The sequence below is a fragment of the Drosophila sulfurigaster genome, chromosome 4 (genome assembly GCF_023558435.1).
Source record: "Drosophila sulfurigaster albostrigata strain 15112-1811.04 chromosome 4, ASM2355843v2, whole genome shotgun sequence".
NCBI lineage: Eukaryota > Metazoa > Arthropoda > Insecta > Diptera > Drosophilidae > Drosophila > Drosophila sulfurigaster.
In genome coordinates, this window is record NC_084884.1 from 1817963 (window position 1) to 1835656 (window position 17694).

The following is a 17694-nucleotide window of genomic DNA, read 5'->3' on the forward strand; positions in this document are numbered from 1 at the left end:
TACATATACATATACATATACATATACATATACATATACATATACATATACATATACATATACATATACATATACATATACATATACATATACATATACATATACATATACATATACATATACATATACATATACATATACATATACATATACATATACATATACATATACATATACATATACATATACATATACATATACATATACATATACATATACATATACATATACATATACATATACATATACATATACATATACATATACATATACATATACATATACATATACATATACATATACATATACATATACATATACATATACATATACATATACATATACATATACATATACATATACATATACATATACATATACATATACATATACATATACATATACATATACATATACATATACATATACATATACATATACATATACATATACATATACATATACATATACATATACATATACATATACATATACATATACATATACATATACATATACATATACATATACATATACATATACATATACATATACATATACATATACATATACATATACATATACATATACATATACATATACATATACATATACATATACATATACATATACATATACATATACATATACATATACATATACATATTTTGCGCTTTTCAGCGCGCATTTATTCTTAAAATACAGCATCAATTATTTATACCATAAAATAAATAAAAATAGGCCAAATTGTATATTTTATAATGTACTACATTCAAAATGTACCATAGAGCATAAAATTTACCAGATTGTCATCCGAATTTGGCCATACAAAAGTAATACTTTAAAACCTTCGACAATTTTTGGTTGATCGCAATCAAATTTTCAAGTGCCTGCAGTAAATGAATGTAACAGTCAGAAGTCTCCAACCCTATAAAGTATACATATATTCTTGATCAGCTTCAACAGCCTAGACGATATAGCCATGCCCGTCCGTCGGTCTGTCCGACTGTCGGTATGAACACCTAGGTCTCAGAGTATAGAACAGATAGAGCAATATTTTTCTTCCAGATATAGTTTGCATGCAGATATAGTTCGTTTTAAATTATTGCTACGCCCACTTGCGTCCGCAAATTCGTAATTTTACATTCGTAATTTTAAAACTAAAGTCGATTAAAAAAAATACAATATTTATGATTCCTGAAAATTTGGCTGCAATCAGATGCAATTTTAGAAGATGTTTAAAAAGTATTGCAAATAACCCCTTCTAATTTGGTATATTTTAAGAATAATTTCGCATTCATTAGCATTAATTCAAAAATGTTACTGTTTACTATATATAATTCCATCTGCGAACAAATGTAACAGATACAGGGTGTACCTTAATCAGCGTCAACATTCGAGACGATATTATGTTATACACCTACTACAGCTTTCCTTTACTACGAGTTTGTTTAAATATTGCTATCAAAGCCACAAACCACTTATCGTATGAAGCGAATTCATTCATATGAATTATTGAGCATGCTTAAGCGAGTAAGGGGAGGTGATAATCATGCATTTATGTATATTAGATGTATGTTACTATTGGATATTATTATCGTGTGCGTATATTATAGATACATATGTATTACTATTGCATATTACTATCATAACGAGAATCTGTTGGGTCTCTATTTTCTCCTCTTACTATCTCTCTTCGCCGCTCGCTAGCTAGCTTTTGCTTGCAAGGCTACTGAAACGGCGCGTGCCAAGCAAATGGAGCGACGATTACCGTTGCAAACCACAACATAAGAGAGTTGAGTAGAGAAAAAGATGTGAAGAAGGTTGGGATTGGAAGTTGATCACTGAACCGTCCCGACATAGAGCTCGTGTACTATAACAACTTGCGAGAAATCTTTCTTACCGAAATATTCATAGCGTTAACCTCTTTATACCACTGTTCGCGAAAGTGAACCAAAAAATTGAGTGTCGTGTCTTACGGAACACGTATGTTAGTCTTTCTTCGTAAGTTTAAGAGCCATAGTAATAGTAGTCGAGCACCACTTTTTGTATACAAAAATAAAAAATATGTTTTATATATATGTATGTACATACATATTCAAGCAAAAAGTATACAACTTCCAGTTTAAGTTTGTTCTTTTGCCTGATCTCACTTTTTGTATAACAGTTAATACCTTTTTGCGCTGTCCATAGCCCGCGCCTTATTTACTAAACACCTGTTTTTATATTTTCTTTTTTTTTTTTGTAGATAGAACCGTGACGTGGTGATCAAAACCACCCCATAAGATGTCATGCCTTCTCCTTTGTTTTATTCTTGTGTTCTTACTTCCTTTCTTCCGACCCTATTTTCCTTGTTGCTCTGCAATCAACTAGCAAGCTAGAATTCGAGTAACAAAACTCACATTGGCACAACAGGCAACAGGCACTGAGTTCAATGCTCTAAATTTATGTACACTGAGCTAAATCTTTTAAATCCAGACTTTTAAGTTTACAGTCAATTTTAGTAAAAATATTGCACAATATAAAATGTATCATTTGTATAGAATATGACATGTTAAATATAAGTTTATTGTCATTTTTGAATTAATACTTGAATTAATTTGTTTATTAACACACTCGTAATCTACATTTAGTTTAAATTTTCTTATAAATTTTGAACAGGGTCAGACTATTTTTATTTTTTAAATAATTGTAGAGGTTTCAAGCTAAAAGTGTAGTTTTTTAGTAAATAAATAAAAACAAATTTATGTTTTAAAAATATTCTGGTCTGTTATGTATGTAAATAATGGTACATTATGCATTGGAATTTGTACGAGTTGTATGAGTTTCTATAGCACTGGGTCTTTCGTTTTTACAATCAGTATAGTATTCATATGTTTTCGGTATGAAATTCGGTATTTCAATCGTGGCTCGTGGCTTTTCACGGTCTACAAGCCAACCGAGACAGCTTTTCTGCCGTTTCTTTTTGTTTTTTTTTATATATTGTCTTTGACTGTTGCTTTTTCTGCTGATGTTGTTACTGCTTTAGTACTCGTATGGTCGTCATCATTCCAAACACTCTTTAGTATGTTATTATTATATTATTATGTATTATATTCTCACTAAGTTTGCTACATATTAATACGCAATATTATGAGCTTAAAATGAAAATATAAATGTCAATTAAAATCAGATGAAGAAAAAATTTATTATTTCCTAACAATACCTCTAGAAAATAAATAATTTAATAGAAATAGTATAGTGTATAGGATAGATAGTGTATTTAAAAGACAAGCAACATATAATAAAATTAATAATTAAATAATGTATAACAAAATACCTATATAGTAAGAAAAAAATTCTTAACCTCCATATGTTAAAGTATGAATTTTATATCTAGAAACAATAATAGAGTCTGCAGTCTGAGAGTAGTGAAAATGAAATCGTATACAATTTGATATATTATTCGAAAAGTATGTTAGCTTCATTAGATTTAATGATTGATCAAAACAAATATTTGGCACTTATTGCTGTAACAGTATCTACATATGTATATGTATATAAAATACCTACATATGTATGTATGTATATATAGAAGTTTGTCTATACATTAGTGGTATATTGTGGTATACTTATGTGTATACATATGCATGTATGTTTTTATGTGCTTCACGTGCACTCGTGTGAGTGATCATATATATTTATAGGAAATGAAGCAGCGAACCGTAATTCCTCAAGCCACTAACACAATGACAGAAACTCACCCGCACATTATGGGGCTCAGAGTATTTGTGACTATGACTTCAACTCCATGGCTTATAACTAAGTTCTAGCTTGTATGAGTTGTATGGAGGGAACTACTCAAAAATATAAATGCAATCACACATCTTTTAGTTTAGCTCTTCAAAATTAATTACCACCACTATCAACTTGATATTGAAACATATGTATTTTTCCGAGAATTTCAAAAGACCCAGTGCATTCCATATATATAAAAAAATTTTATAATATAAGTCCATTGAATTTGAAGAATATATATACCTATTTAAAATATATAAATTTATTTGGGCTACAATTAAAATTATTTATTTTTGTATCTTTTTTCATATTTAAATATTACGATTAATGAAAGAATAAATTGTTGGTCTTTAAATTACCGCCATTGAAACATTACCATTCACTTGTGTCGTCATTGTGTTAGTTTTCGCAGTGAATGGCAATTTTCCAGTGGTGATAATGATATTTGATACCATAACATTTCGATACATAACATTCGTTTTCATTCCCATTTTAATTTTTACAATGACAATATGAACTTCGAAACGGTTTTAAAACAGTATTATTCATAATTAATACTTCAATCATACTACTCCATTGTAATAAAAAAAACATTGATGGAAAATTACATTTTATAAATTGGACAATTTCTGTGTAACCGTATATTTTGATTTAGCTTAGCACTTAGCTGGGTACCTACACAGCAAAAAGCTTTTGTCACGGTGCCATGACGGTCAGCTGATATCTATGTCAAAAATATCTTATTTTATACGCAAAATTAGGAAATCGAAAAAAAATGTTTGTAAAAGATTAAAGTGTATAATAGAAGATGAAAATATGTAAGAGAAATTATTCAGCAGTAATTAGTAGAATATAAAAAGTTTGGAAATAGGACTTAACTATGAATATCAGTTGCTAATCGAGTGGTGACTAACTGTTCATTTATTTGTTTGCGCATTTCGTTATTTTATTTTCATTTAGTCCGTTAACGTCGAGCTGAATAAACGCGAAATCGCATCGGTGTGTGTGAAAATTAAATACTGGTTAAAATTACGAAACTGTAACGAAAACAGTGAGATAAATGTATAAAAATGTAATATTTAAATCGTCAAATAAATATTTACAAACAATATAATTATTTACCATATTATAGATTTAATAACTAACAATATTATTCACAAGCCACTAAAACTTTGTGGCACTTTTTAATGTAATGTAAATTAAAGGATTCGGCCTCGACACAATAACCATAAAATAGTAGTAGTAGCAAGAGTAGTTGAATCAATTTTTTACAAATAACATGTATGTGTATAAATTTGATTTTGTATGAATCTTTTTCAATTAAGGTTACAAGTATGTTTATGTTATTTTATATTTGTAGATAGTTGGATGTACGTATTCATATTCATATTCCCAAGACTTAATATTTCTATGATATAGATCCTTAAGCTATTTATGTGTATATATGTATGTATATATATATATATATATATATATACATACATACATATATATATATATATATATATATACATACATACATATGTAACTATATGTATTTACAAGTATTTGTACAAAGTAATAATACTCTTTTACCCTATGTTATGCGTACGAGTATGAAAAGTTCGGTAAGAGGGTGGCTTCTATAGCCTTAGCCAGAACACCATTGAGTTATGAACCGGGATTGCCATTGCTTTGCTTTCCTTTCATGACCTTTAAAGCATCCCGACCCATTGCAGATACTTGTACTTTGTATTTTGTCGTGTTTGTTCAGTTGGCGTCGTCTCGTCGCATCTTTTCGACTGGCAGTAGTTACAGATTTTTATGTGGTTATCTATAAGTATAAAAATACTTACGTCATATTTCGTGACAAGTGCCAAGGATGAAGAACTGAAATTAAGACTACGAAATTAATGCAAATATTTGTATACTAGCTAGCTTGGCTCACAGCTTCGCGTTGCAAAATAGAGATAACATGCCTTCATACGACGACATACGACATAGGAGAACCGACTAAAGTCTAAAAATTTATTGCTACATTTTTGTAGTATTTAAATAAAATTTTATTATAAAAATGTGGTGTGTATCGACCACTCCAAATAACAATTACAACCAAAATGCTAATGTTACTTGACAAAAAGGAAAAACGTTTTGAGGCTGTCTGATAAAATAGAAAAATTTGCAAATCAGGGTTCATTTTTTATACTCGCTACCCATAGGGTAGAAGGGCATTATAACATTGTGCCGATATCGATCTAGCCGCAGATAAAGTTTGTTTTCAATTTTGCCACGCCCATTTCCGCCACCGCAAATCGACAAAAATCGAAAAACATGCGTAATTTTAAAGCTAGAGTCGCGAATATATGCAATAATAACTATAGTAATTGTGATTCCTGAAAATTCTATAAGTTTTTAGATAAAAATTGTCGAAGTTATTAAAGAAATACTTTTGTATAGCAAAAACTCCTACTTACTAAGGGTCTTAGTTGCTTTGGCTGACAATCTGGTATATTGTAGTCTATGGTATATTTTGAATGTGGTACTATGTCGATATACCAAATATATCATTTGGTACATATGTACATATTTTTATAGTATATTTTAGGTATATTTTGGGAATAATACCGCAATACTTTGATTTTATTCAAAATGGGAAGCGGGTATCTCAAAGTAGAGCACACTCGGCTGTAGCTTTCTTACTTGTTTTAGTTAATATTTATATTTTTACATTATATTTACTTTTGCTATTTATTTAAAATATTTGGTGGAGCTGTGAGTGCTTATTAATATTATTATCTTAATTAATAAATTAATTCCTATTTCAATTTTTCATATTTTTTATATTATTTAGGTTGTTCGTTACTATATCCGCTACCCATAAAGTAGAATGCTATTATAATTTTATGCCTGCAGGAAATGTAATTAACAGAAAGAAGGAGACATCTCCGACCTCTTAAAGTATATATATTCGTGATCAGCGTCAACAACCGAAACGTTATATCCTATATGTCTGTCTAACTGTTCGTTCGTATGAACACGTAGATATCTGAGACTAAAATAAATAATTCAATATAATCTTGTTGCCAGCAGAACAAGTTTGTTTTAGATTTTTGCAATACCCACTTCCGCCCCTCAAATAAAAAAAATCAAATAGCGAGTGTAATTTTAAAGTTGGAGTCAATTTTGGTACATACAATAATAATTACAATAGTTGTGGTCTCTCAAAATTTGGTTGCGATCAGATACAAATTGTTCAATAAGCAACAGGGCAAGTCCGGGTACATAATTAAAAAACAAGTAAGAAAGCTACAGTGTGAGTGCGAGTGAGTTCGACTGTGAGATACCCATTTTGAATAAAAGCAAAATATTTCGGTATTATTCTCAAAATATACCAGATCGTCTCGGCTGTTGGCACTGATCAGGAATATAGGGCCAGAGATGCCTCCTTATGGCCGTTATGTTATGAAAAGCTTGCATCTGTGATTTTGCGGTATCAGGAATTACAATAGTAAGTTTAACCTCTGATTAAGATTGGTTAAGACAAAATAGGTATGTTTATCTGTTTGTCCCTATGAAAATATACATATGTATAATATATAAATAACTCTGATGTGATCAAATCCAAGGTTGACCTGTAGAGCAATAGAGTGACTGAATGCATCTGTGATCGTGTGTATCTATTGGATCCCAAGCCACTAGGACGTCGATGAGATCGCGATGCTCTTGCCAAAGTGGGGTATGTCTCGATATCCGCGGTAAGGAATCACGACTAGTGATCAGTTCAGGAAATGTTACGAGTCGGGTGTATTTCCAGCGTTACCCCGACTCCGGCCTAAATATCTTGAACCGCTGTGTCATAACGATTTTCGTGACGCTTCACGGTTACCAACTAGAATGTTGCTGACTTCTGAGACAAAGCCCACGCATACCGGTACAGCTACTGACCACTTCTGGTTTATTGCGCCCCTCTTAAGGGCATCCAGTTCTACCTAATAATAATTCTATTTTTTTATATTATTGAAATTTGGTTTCCGATCAGATAAAAATTGTATAAGTTATTTAAGAAGCCTTCGGTATAATGATTTGGTAGATTTTAAGAATAATACCGCAATATTTTGGGTTTTATACCCGCTACCCATAGGGTAGAAGGGTATTATAACTTTGTGCCGACAGGAAATGTATTTAACAGGTAGAAGGAGGCATCTCCGACCCTATATCAGCGTCAACAGCCGAGACGTTCTAGCCATGTCCGTCTGTCTGTCTGTCCGTTTGTCCGTCCGTATGAACACCTGATCTCAGAGACTATAGGAGATAAAGCTATAATTTGACAGAATTTGTTATGTTTGCACGCCGATTAAGTTTGTTTCAAATTTTTGCCACGTCTTCTTCCGCCCCCGAAAATTAAAAAAATCGAATAACAAGCGTAATTTTAAAGCCACAGCTACGAATTTTGAGTATACAATAATAACTATAGTATTTATGAGTCCTGAAAATTTGATTGCGATCAGATAAAAATTATGGAAGGTATTAAAGAAATACTTTTGTATGGGGAAAAACGCCTACTTACTAGGGATCTTAGTTGCTTTGGCCGACAATCTGGTACATTGTGCCGGCTATGGTATATTTTGCAAGTGGTATTGATATACCAAATGTACAATTTGGTATATTTCAGTATTTTGTAGTATTTTCGGTATATTTTGAAAATAATACCGCAATATTTTGCTTTTATTCAAAATGGGTAGCAGGTATCTCACAGTCGAGCACAATCGACTGAAGCTTTCTAACTTGTTTTAAATCGATTGCGGGTTTGTACAGCCGAGCAGTTTCCTATAGCTTTTTAATTACTGTTGTGCATTTATGAAAAAGTATTATTATTTTTAATTGTTCACAAATATGTTCACATTTTAAATGTACTTGCAGCCATTTGATAAAATCATCGAAAGTGCCTTTACGAGTTATATGAAGCGTGTGCAAATCATTGGAAAAATTTTAAAAGTGCCTAAATGATGTAGTGGCGCCTGAATACAAAAATGGTGTTTGACTTTGTACCACAACAACTGGCTCCAGTTGGATGCCGAACTGCCACCAGCAGTAGCTGCAATAGCAGTAGCAAATGTTATTTCAATTGTTCATGCTTCTGTTGCCGTCAGGGATGTTGCACTGTCATATCATGTTGTTGCTGCTATTGCAGCAGCGAATTGAGTATCAACTTGTGCTGCAGCAATCTCCGCCATTCATCACCTACTAAACTAAAGCCTTTACACAAAAAGTGGAACGGCAGTCTAAGCGTAATTCCAGCAATAGTCCTGTCAATTATATATCATTGGTTAGTTCAAATCATAAGGATATTAGAAAGCGTCTTGCTGCTGCATCGTAAAAAAGAATCCGCTAGGAGTAGCAATTATAAGACGCTTACACAGTGTATGGAAGACACCGAGTGTTAGTAACAGTGCCAATCCTCAGTGCTTAGATCTCCGAAAGGAATTGAAAGAGCAATGTCGACATGTACATATTTGCTATGATATTGCCAATGATCAGCAGTTAAAGTCGAACAATTTATGCAAAATGTTTTGCAACAACCGTAAACGACAACGAAGGCGTAAGCGAAGGCGTAGAAGACGTAGGCACAACAATAATAACAATAACATTGGCAACAGCAAGCAAACAGCAAGCCACAATCGAAAAAGGCAGCAGCAACCTAATAAACGATGTGATATTCGATGCTTTCAAAGCAAATCGCCTCCAAACTTTAGTCTATCCAAGGCTACTTCTGAGAATATGTCTGGATCTATGTCAGCCCTCAGTGAATTTATGTACTCGTGGACATTATCGCACTCGCATGAGCATTCTATCGACACTTTGCCACGGCATTGCTTTAAGGCAAACCGAAATCGTGCAAATTTTGTTTGGCTGTTAATTGACTCTTCTGGCTGGAAGTAAAACTAATCAATTGCAATACAATCAATGTGAACAGTGGTGGCTATGTTTCGAATCTTGCAATCGTGCAAAAGCATGTACGCTTTGTCAACTTGAGATGGCTAACATTTACGCAGATAAAGGTAAGTGGCTAGTGCTCGTTAGTTATTTCATTTCATCGGATTATTATCATATCCATCGAATTACACCTTGTACGTGAAGTAATTTACGATCCTAGATCAAATTTTTCAAAGGTCCCGCAGATATCAAAACCAATCAATTTCCAATCACAACCTAACTTTAGGTGTCATAAAGCCCAATTGGCGTTACTGTTCATATTTACGTGCAGAGTTGATGAAGATTTAAAACCATCATTTGGGCTCTCCGGTATCTTAAATCTCACAATTTTGGCTTTAAGTTGGGATCTGGTTGGTTTTGATTTCTGTTACACACCGATATGTACGTTCTACATAAACTTGCAATGCTATTTATTTACTATTCTTTTTAAGTGTTAGAGAAGACAATATTGGACAGTTTAGTTTTCGTATTCAGTAAAAATAAATAGAAGGTATTTCACAGTTGAGCACCTTCGACTCGCCATTTTCCAGCACAACAACAAAAACACAATTCTTCAAATATATGTATGTTGTACAATGCCGTGAAATCTCTTTTAAACGGAGGAAGAGAGTAGACTGCTATTGAATGTAGTCGATGTATCAATTAGAGCAATTTATGTATTTCCCTATTAATTAATCTTAAATAATTTAATAAAGTCAACAGAAACTAAATAACATTTTAATAATTTGAATTTTGGCGAAATATACACAAGAAAATACACAAAAATATTAAATATGGAAAACTATTGGTTTACAAACCAAACATTTGAATTGTCGATACACAAATTTAGTATAATATAGTAAAATTTTGTTTCCTTAGTCGAAGGTCTTCATAAATCAAATCAACCCACCGAAATATGTTTGAAAATTATTTTAATTTAGCTTTCATAATATTAATAGTATATAAACTACTTTAAAATTAGTAGGTATTTTCAGAATCGAAAATATGTCAATCATCTGTTTTCATTCACTCTATTGAATGAAAATGAATAAAATAAAACTATTTTTATTTTGAAAAATTACTTATTAATTCTCATCAATTAGCATTAATAATATTGGGTTTAAAACTAATTTGGTAGTTTAAAATATTACAAAGCAATAAAAGAGAAAACGCATAGGGCAAAAGAACTGTTGTGATTTTTGCAAACTCATATTGAAAAGTACATATTAAAGAATAATAAGGTTGGTTTTCTCACTTGTTTGGTATAATAGAGAAACGTTGTAGAGAAACATATCACCTTGCCAAATTATCGAGTTGATTTTTATTCTTTATACTTTAAACATCACACTTTCATTTTCTAACTGGCTCGCATAGTTCAAAAGCTTTTACAACATAAAAATCAGAAAAGATTTTTATAAAATAGTGTAATTGTGTTTGAAGACTCTGTATTTTTCTTTTCGAACCAAGATGAAAGGAAATACATATACATATACAAATATGCCGCTGCATAGGTATAACTGTTAACTTACATAATTTTACATTACATCACACTTTACAATTGTCACATTTACACAGATAACCCTCACATAGACTACAACAATAACAATAACAATAACATGTACAATAACAATGACTTCAACAAGGTAAAATGAGTCGTAACCATAAGAAACCTGATGATCACCACAACCTCAATACCAATAATAATAATAATAATAATAATAATAATAATAATAATAATAATAATAATAATAATAATAATAATAATAATAATAATAATAATAATAATAATAATAATAATAATAATAATAATAATAATAATAATAATAATAATAATAATAATACATAATAATAATAATAATATATAATAATTATAATTATATTTACTATAAAAATAATCATGATAATAATAATAATGACCATCATCATATTAACAATATTATGCTCAGCGATCGTGTGCGTTTGGAGTCAATAAAACGACAGATACTCAGCAAACTTGACTCAGTCAGAAGCCAAATGTATCGCATCCTTTGCCGAAACAATTTATCTGGGAGACGATTTATCGAGCGGATGGTGGCCTTAACATTGCGCATGATGACACATTTCAGATTAGTGGAAGCAGTCGAGTAATCAATAAAACCGACGAAACTGAGAAATTTAGTGATGATCAATGACTACAGTTATAAAAATGATGCCAAACAAACACATCGCAGAAATTCCAAATCATCGAATTGGGTTCAACATAATCCAAGAACTTTAATTGGAATAAAAACAGACTCTAAGGAATGGCGAAACAGACAGAATAAAAAGAGGAATCAAAAGGCAAATGCTTACAATAAATCAACATATCTTTTAGATATACATCGTAGTAGTGATAGTGTTAACACTAACTCGGATGACGCGAACTATCAACAACAGCATGATCCAATGTATTATCGTAATATCAACAACGGAGAACAAATACATTCAAAACTGAAGGAGCTTAATGCAAATACTAATAACAATGCTCCCACACAGTATTATACCAATTATGAAGAGGAAAATATGATTCACGAGTCTATACCTATGGATATACCTGATCAAGATGCACTTGGATTTGAGCGCGAAGACTTCTTTGGTAACACCCAAGAGATTATCACATTTGCAGAGGAAGGTAAGGAATAAAATCATATTAATATATCAATCTATATATTATACATCTACTATGTAACATTCTGTATTCTGACTGACTGGCAAATGCTAAGGGTTTGCAACTTTAATTGTAAGACTGCCTGAACGTTAGATCTAGTTTTCACATTGAAGACTTCAATATTAACTAATAGTTCTAATTTTCCCCTTAGTGTTGTAAATGAAAGAGCAAATAATCAATTAAAACTCGTTCCTAACGCGTTGTTACCACATGCGCGAAATCGTGTTTTTCAGTGCAACTCCATATAAAAAGAAACATTCTGTATTCTGACTGACTGGCAAATGCTAAGAGCTTGCAACTTAAATTGTGAAACTGCGTGATCAGTAGATCTAGTTGTCACATTCATTCTAGTATCATAGTATCGATGTGCATTATTTATTTTGTTTTGGAAATTGCGGAACGAATTGCCGCCACGAAAATTTTTGACGAGTGTTTTCCGTTACCCAAGTGTAGAAGGGTATTATAACTTTGTGCCGGCAGGAAAGGTATGTTAGAAGAAGGCATCTCCGACCCTATAAAGTACGAGTAAATATATTCTTGATCAGCGTCAACAGTCGAGACAATCTAGCCATGTCCGTCTGTCCGTATCTGGATCTCAGAGACTATTAGAGATAAAGCTATCATTTTCGACAGCATTTGTTATGTTTGCACGCAGATCAAGTTTGTTTCAAATTTTTGCCACGCCCACTTAAGACCCCGCAAATCAATAAAAATCGAAAAACAAGCGTAATTAGAGTCGCGAATTTTGGTACTTACAATAATAACTATAATAATTGTCATTCCTGAAAATTTTATTGCTATCAGATAAAAATTGTCGAATTTATTAAAGAAATACTTTTGTATCGGCACAAACGCGTATTTACTAGGAGTCTTAGTTACTTTGGCTAAGAATCTGGTATATCGTGCCGTCTGTGGAATATTTTGATTGTGGTACTATATCGATATACAAAATATACAGTTTGGCATATTTTTACAGTATATTATTTTGGTATATTTTGAGAATAATACCGCAATATTTTGACTTTATTCGAAATGGGTAGCGGGTATCTCACAGTTGTGCACACACGACTGTAGCAGCGACTGATACCTAAGCACCCGTTCTAGCTTAAATAGACCTAAATGTATATTTAGGTAGAAAACAATAATACTTACTACTACTACTAATACAGAAACAGTATGTATTTGTGAGTCAGTTTTGATGAGTCATTTGTGGGGTTTATGTCTGCTACTGCATACAATGGAAGCAGATTAGAGAAATAATACTTTTAGCATATACAACGCAATGCGTAGTAGTGTAGTGAACAGAAGCTGGTGTAAATTATTGAAAGAGGGCTGGAAGTTGTACAATGCTGAATGAGTTTTAAACTCAACTGCAATTTCACACGGAAGTAACCACTGTTCGGACTCATCAAGTATACGGCCTCTTGCTTCTTGCTTGAGGCATAACCCCTTCTCACAACCTAGCCCCAATTCCTGCTGACTGTCAACGAGTGTGAATAAGCGGCGAAGTATTATACATATACCTACTGTCTGAGTGTTTAGCTTAGACAGTGTATGTGAAGTACTTTTACTATTGTTCTAAAGTGTGAAGCAAGTACACCAGACACAAAAAGATGAAAACAATTTTAAATTTGTTTGAGTTTTGAATTGAACTAGAATTTTGCATATACCACATTATCACTAAATATATACAAATTTGTTACACTTTAATTCTATCAAAAAATAAATTACATATTTTCAACCTAAAGCACCAATTCTTAACTTCAATTAATTATGGAATAACACATTCCGATTTTTAATAAAAACAAAACGAAAGCTGTAATATATTTTCGTTAATGTATACTAAATAAATATACCGAAAAATAACAAATAATACTTTTACATTAATTTATATATGCCATAGATATAAAATATTAAATTGTCTTCCAATATTCTATGGCTTACTTATCTTGTAGTTATTATGACATGTACAAAAATCGCTTTTGAGGATAGGTAGACCAAAATCTAAATCGAATGTGTACTGCCTTCAATAATAATAAGTGTCGTCAAAAAGAAACTTTAGGCCTATCTCATATCATATCTTAGAGACTAATTTATCTTCATACGGACAGACGGGCATGGCTTCTGCTTTATCTGCTGGCATCACTTGTGTTATATATTGGTTATCCTCTATACTTTTACTGTAAATAGTTCTGTTAGTAAGTCGGGAGATTTATCATCGAAATCAAATAAATATAATTTATAGATATAGTTGTGCATCCGTTTACTCTAGAATTTTGTTTATTTCCTCATAATGGGAATATAAAGAACAAGCTACAGTCGAGTAAGCCCGACTGTGAGATACCCGCTACCCATTTTGAATACAAGCAATATATTGTGGTATTATTTTCAAAATATTCGGTATATTTATTCTAAATACTACAAAATACTAAAACTATACTATAATGGTGTATTTGGTATATCAATGTAGTACCACATTCCAAATATACCATAGTTATATGTTATATATTGGTTATCCTCTATACTTTTACTGTAAATAGTTCTGTTAGTAAGTCGGGAGATTTATCATCGAAATCAAATAAATATAATTTATAGATATAGTTGTGCATCCGTTTACTCTAGAATTTTGTTTATTTCCTCATAATGGGAATATAAAGAACAAGCTACAGTCGAGTAAGCCCGACTGTGAGATACCCGCTACCCATTTTGAATACAAGCAATATATTGTGGTATTATTTTCAAAATATTCGGTATATTTATTCTAAATACTACAAAATACTAAAACTATACTATAATGGTGTATTTGGTATATCAATGTAGTACCACATTCCAAATATACCATAGACGGCACAATGTACCAGATTGTCGGCCAAAGCATCTAAGACCCCTAGTAAGTGGGCGTTTTTGCCCACACAAAAGTATTTCTTTAATACCTTCCACAATTTTTATCTGATCGCAATCAAATTTTCAGGACTCATAAATACTATAGTTATTATTGTATATACCAAAATACGCCGCTCTAGCTTTTTTTATTTTCGGGGCGGAAGGGGCGTGGTCAAAATTTGAAACAAACTTGATCTGCGCGCAAACATAACAAATGTTGTCGATTATAGCTCTATCTCTTATAATCTCTGAGATCTAGGTGTTCATACGGACAGACGGACAGACAGACAGACGGACATGGCTAGATCGTCTCAGCTATTGATGCTGATCAAAAATATATATGCTTTATAGGTTCAGAGAGGCCTCGTTCTAGCTGTTACATACATTTTGTGCCGGCACAAAGTTATAATAAGCTTCTACCCTATGGGTAGTGGGTATGAAAATTGACTTTCGTGCATATTGAACAATGTCAACCGCTAATAATAAAATCTACTGATTTACATGTTGTTTGCTGCAGGAACACAATATCATCAATATCGTATAGTTGAGTTTTCTCCACAAAAACATGGACACCAAATCAAAAGCTATCTATTCGAAGTGCGCAAATGCATTTACGAATTGAGAAACACCGTAATGGCAGGGATGCAACATCACCAGGAATTAATTTTCAAATACAAAAATTACTTGAAATAAAGCGAAAAAAGAAGAACCATTACATTGGAAGTGGAAGTGTGCCGCGCGAACGAATTAAAATATGGGTATTCCGTATGACTGATAACATTAATATCACAGAAAAGGTAAGCAATTTTATTAATTCAATAATAACAATGCTAATTTATGATTCTGATACTAGGTAGTTGATCAAGCTTTCTTATTCCGGGCGTCATTTGAAGTTGTAACCGACAATTTGGGTTGGCAACGTTTTGACATGACCGAAACAATTAGGGAGTGGTACAGCGATCACAAGAATAGAAATTTGCGTCTGTTGATTGACTGCACGGGATGTGGAAGCCAATATTCGTTGCACTTGTTCCCAAGGTCGTCGTCCATCCAAGCAGCTTCAAAAATATGAAATCGATGAATAACGTAAATCCGAATCGCCCTTTTCTTGTGCTTCATACCGAGCCAACAAGACCGAGACGTGTGAGAAGACGTGCTTTGGATTGTGGTGGTACCACTAGTGGACAATGCTGTAAGGAATCGTTTTATGTATCGTTTAAGGCGCTTGGATGGGACGATTGGATCATCGCACCCCGTGGGTATTTTGCAAATTATTGCCGTGGCGAATGCACTGGGCCTTTTCGAACTCCGGATACGTTTCAAACATTTCATACGCATTTCATAGAAGAATATCGAAAAATGGGACTGTTAAATGGAATGAAACCCTGTTGTGCTCCTGTCAAGTTCTCGAGCATGTCGTTGATCTACTATGGCGACGAGGGTATAATTAAACGTGATTTGCCAAAAATGGTTGTTGACGAATGCGGCTGTCCTTAAGAGTAAGTCATTCAAAATTCACTTTATAATATATATATGGGTAATTCTTTGACGGATTTGTCGCGTCTTTACAGTGAAAAAACATAAACTGAAACAATTTTAAAAATAAGAAAAGGTTATTCTTAACTCTAGTTTTTATGATTCCTGAAATTTTGGTCTTATAATTTCATAAGGGCCTTAGTTGTTTTTGAATATAGTACTGTATCAATATATCTAAAAAGCTTGTGGTATATTTTTAGTATTAGTATGAAATATTAATTTGGTAAAATTTGAAATTAATACCGCACTGTTTTGCTTTAAATTAAAATTGGTAGCGGGTATTTTACGGACGAGTAAACTCGATTGTAGCCCTCTTCCTTGCTTATTAAGAATATTTCCGCTCTGATTTGCTTTTATTCAAAATGTGTAGCGGCATTTCACAGTGAAGCACATACGACTGTAGCTTTTTTCTTAATTAGACCATGTGTTACCTATGTATTTCCTTTCAAGTGCAAATAATAATAGACATGTATATATCAACACTCATATCAATGTAAATTTAATTAAACTAATTTCTTTGTTTCTTGCAGTACTTTTGGATCTTATTCTGGACTTTCGTAACCATGATATTTTCCGTCTGTCAAAATTGTATTATTTTGGACATGAGTTCATTGGAAACATCGAACAGTTTAACAAGTGTGTTACACATAACAAAATTCTTAAAAATTTACTAATTTTGTGTACGTATTTGAATGTATTAAAAATTAATACGTTACGGGATAATTGAATAGATTAAATGATTTTGGAATGTACAAGTAGAACTCATTAACAAAAGTGCCTCCATAATATGCGATTGATCAACAGTATACATAAACATTGTAAACTGTTTTTATTTAATAACAACAATACTATAAAATTAA

At 32.0% G+C, this 17694-nt stretch overlaps 1 protein-coding gene, 1 long non-coding RNA gene and 1 pseudogene across 2 annotated transcripts; 2 read left to right on the forward strand and 1 right to left on the reverse strand.

The window, feature by feature from the left end:
* Positions 1 to 4419: 4419 nt before the first annotated feature.
* LOC133846946 (uncharacterized) lies at positions 4420 to 5661 on the reverse strand. The gene is made up of 3 exons (XR_009895078.1): positions 5613 to 5661; positions 5353 to 5558; positions 4420 to 4814 (listed from the first exon to the last, which is right to left on the reverse strand). It is a non-coding gene; the product is annotated as an uncharacterized LOC133846946 (long non-coding RNA).
* Positions 5040 to 11457, forward strand: LOC133846945 (inhibin beta chain-like; annotated as a pseudogene).
* Positions 11458 to 11902: 445 nt separating this feature from the next.
* Positions 11903 to 16827, forward strand: LOC133846944 (inhibin beta chain-like). Its single transcript, XM_062281657.1, is given in 5 exon segments — positions 11903 to 12379; positions 15816 to 15863; positions 15866 to 16095; positions 16152 to 16355; positions 16358 to 16827. Coding segments are annotated over 5 exon segments (1146 nt in total). The 5' UTR covers positions 11903 to 12153; the 3' UTR covers positions 16796 to 16827.
* The last annotated feature ends 867 nt before the right edge of the window (positions 16828 to 17694 follow it).